At 62.6% G+C, this 2,832-nt stretch overlaps 1 protein-coding gene across 1 annotated transcript in view; it reads right to left on the bottom strand.

The window, feature by feature from the left end:
* Positions 1-131, bottom strand: part of RGS11 (regulator of G protein signaling 11) — a 10,584-nt gene extending 10,453 nt beyond the window's left edge. Inside the window, exon 1 of the mRNA XM_025048413.1 lies at positions 35-131. Within this exon, the coding sequence (XP_024904181.1) occupies positions 35-131 (97 nt within the window). The remainder of the gene's footprint in view (positions 1-34) is intronic.
* Between the last annotated feature and the right edge of the window lie 2,701 nt (positions 132-2,832).

Raw genomic sequence — 2,832 nt, 5'->3', positions numbered from 1 at the left:
TCCCCCCCCCTCCCCCAAACCCCGCCAGCCTCACCAGTCACCGCGTGCGGAACAACAGTGATGAGCAGCCGCTGGCTCCGCACCTTCACGCCCTGGTCGGGGTCCTGCATACTCACGACCACCCGCTCCATCTGGGCGAAGGGGGACTTGAGGGGGTGCCCTGGCTGGCCTCCTCCCACCCCAGATCCCGATTCCACGGACCTGGCTGGGATGCCCGGATCAGTGTGCTCAGAGATTAACCCGCACAGATGGCGGGATTTCAGGCTACGCTCGCAGAGGAGCGCGGGGGCGGGACGGAGGCGAGGGGCACCCGCTCCAGCGCCCGGAGTCTCCGTCGCCCAACCCCGCCCCACACAGTACCATCGCTACCAGGCCCGCGCCCACACTCGCGCTCGCGCAAAGTCCGCACTTGCGTGCATCAGCATTCACTCCTCTCCTGCTCCTCTCGGCCTCGATGCTGGGAAATCCCGGGACGACGGGACTCCCACCCAGCACCCACCTTGCTCAGGTGCGGCATCTGCGCACCGGGGCGCCGGCCGGCGGCCATGGCTGCGAGCAAGGCTGGCGGGGTATTGGCGTCCCAGCCGTCCCGCCCCGCCCTGCCCCGCCCCGTGCCGGAGTTAACCCTCCGGAACCTGCGGTTATTCTTAGGTCCCATTCTAGGTCTGGAAACGGGCCGGCGCTCGACCTGCCACCGCAAGGAGTGGCCCGCCACGTCACAAGAAACAGAGGCCCGTGCCCGCAGGGACTTGCCGGGAGCCCGAATGCCCATGGGAGGGGCCCCGAGGTGGGAGGCGGAGATGACCGCTCTGGGGTGGAGGGCTTAGACAGGGGTTTTGTGAGGGAATAGGGGTTAGGATGAGGCAGGGTTGAGGGGCTCAGGAAGAGGAGGGTGGCTCAGAGAGGTGATGAGGACTCAGGGAGCGGATAGGAGCCCAGGGAAGGGGAGGGGTCTCCACGAGGGAAGAGTGTGCAGAAGAGGGGACTTGCCGGGAAGGTGGATTGGGGTGGGGGTCAGTGGTTTAGGGTCTACTGTAACCCCTGCCCCCCATTCTCACCCCATGTATGGTGCCCTCAAGATGTGCCAGGACTAGGGGTAGAGAGGGCTGTGGGGTCAGGACGAGGGTTCTCACTGCCCTAGGAGTGTGCCCTTTCGATTGTGCGACACCATGGGTCATGGAGTGGATGCCACCAGGACCATGTGACACTGCCTGGCTGCACAGGGTACTAGATGTGAATCCTTTGAGACTTAAGGGAAGTTGGTAGGTGGCTCACTTTGCCAAACCTGCACAAGGAAGTGGAGCCAGTTGAACAGACAGAGACTCCACCCGAGATACCTCAGTACTGTGGGAGAGGGGCTTTTGGGGAGAGAGAGGCTTTTGGAGGGAGAGAGGATCTCAACATTACCTCCCCTCGGATTGGGCAGCAGCCTCTGGGCTCAGGGCCCAGTTGCAACACTTTCTCTTCTTCCTCCAACAGCTTGGCCACCCCCACCCCAGACTCCCTTTGCTGGGGCCATTTTTAAGGGATGCAAACAGGTCCATTTCTGCTTCGTGGAGGCAGAGTTCCCCTCCTCCCCTTTCCCTTCAAGGCATGTTGGGGACAGGGCAAGACGGGGTTTACCTTTGGCCAGCAGCCTTAGATGTGGTGATTTGAATCCCTTTCCACTGCTGGTAAGGCCAGGTCCAGCATGAGCTGGGGCAAGGGGACTGGAAGGGGCTCCTACCCCTGCTGGGGTACCATCCTGCCTTAGACATCAGCGAATTCCTCCCACCCACACAGACGCAGTCAGGCTGTCCCCAGGCCTGGCTCCTCTCTGGACAAGTGGGCATCTATAGAGGCTGAAGCCCACCAGAGGCCAGACTGTGCCCAGTCTGGGATGAGTAGCTTTCCTGACTGATTTCCTACATTTCAGGGAAAAGGCAGCAAGGATGGGGTCCCAAAAAGACCTGGAGACCCCAAAAGGCTTCCAGGTCACCTCAGGGCTCCTTTGAACAAGGATAGGTCTAATCCCTGAGTGTCCTCAGAAATGGAGGCGGGGGCAGAGGGAGTCTAGAAAGAAGGGGGACTCGGGTTGGGGTTCTATCTCCTCCACTCAGACCTAGGCCACAGATCCAGCTGTCCCCAGCCAGATGTCCAGCTCACCCCTGTTCCCTGCCCTGGCTGACCCCCATCTACCCACCCCAGGGTTCGTTTAGGCGACAAGACCAGAAGTCCCCTTTGTGCCTCCCTCTCAACGTCACCACTCTGGTTCTGTTTGGCATCGGTGTCCTTTCCTCCTCAAGGAGAGCAGATTTCAGAATCGTCTGGGTCTCCAGAGCCTACAGAGACACAACCCCACCCCTACCACACGCACACAGCCGGGTCAAGGACCTCGGCCATGTACATATGCACTCTGGTGGCTCTGTGCTGACGACTGCGATCTACCTTGCCCGGCCAGAAGGCTGTGCAAACACACACGGCACCTCCCAGCCCCCAAGGCGGGTGCTGTGGGAGTGGGAGTGGGTGGGTGGGGTTCTAGGAGTCCCCTATGCCCAGATAGAAGCTCCGCGGGTGGGGAGCAGGAGGAGGGTGGGGACCTCCAGGCCCCAGGTGCGGCCTGCACTGCCTGCTGGTAATGAGAGCCTGGGGACATGGTGGGGAACGCACCTGCTCCACTCGGTGCCCCCAGTCCACCGGCCTCGCCCAGAGAGCTTCCCCAGAGACTCCCCGCAGACTCCCGCTGGCGCCGTGGGGGGTGGGGCAGCCCTGATGGTCAGAGCTGGGTGCAGTCGAGACCGTGACCGCGGCCGTGTGCGCCCGTGTCTGCGGCGGCCGTGCGGGGTCCGGGTG

The sequence above is a fragment of the Pteropus alecto genome, unplaced genomic scaffold (assembly GCF_000325575.1).
Source record: "Pteropus alecto unplaced genomic scaffold, ASM32557v1 scaffold44, whole genome shotgun sequence".
NCBI lineage: Eukaryota > Metazoa > Chordata > Mammalia > Chiroptera > Pteropodidae > Pteropus > Pteropus alecto.
Note: the sequence above shows the minus strand (reverse complement) of the source record. Positions and strands in the feature narration are given on the sequence as shown.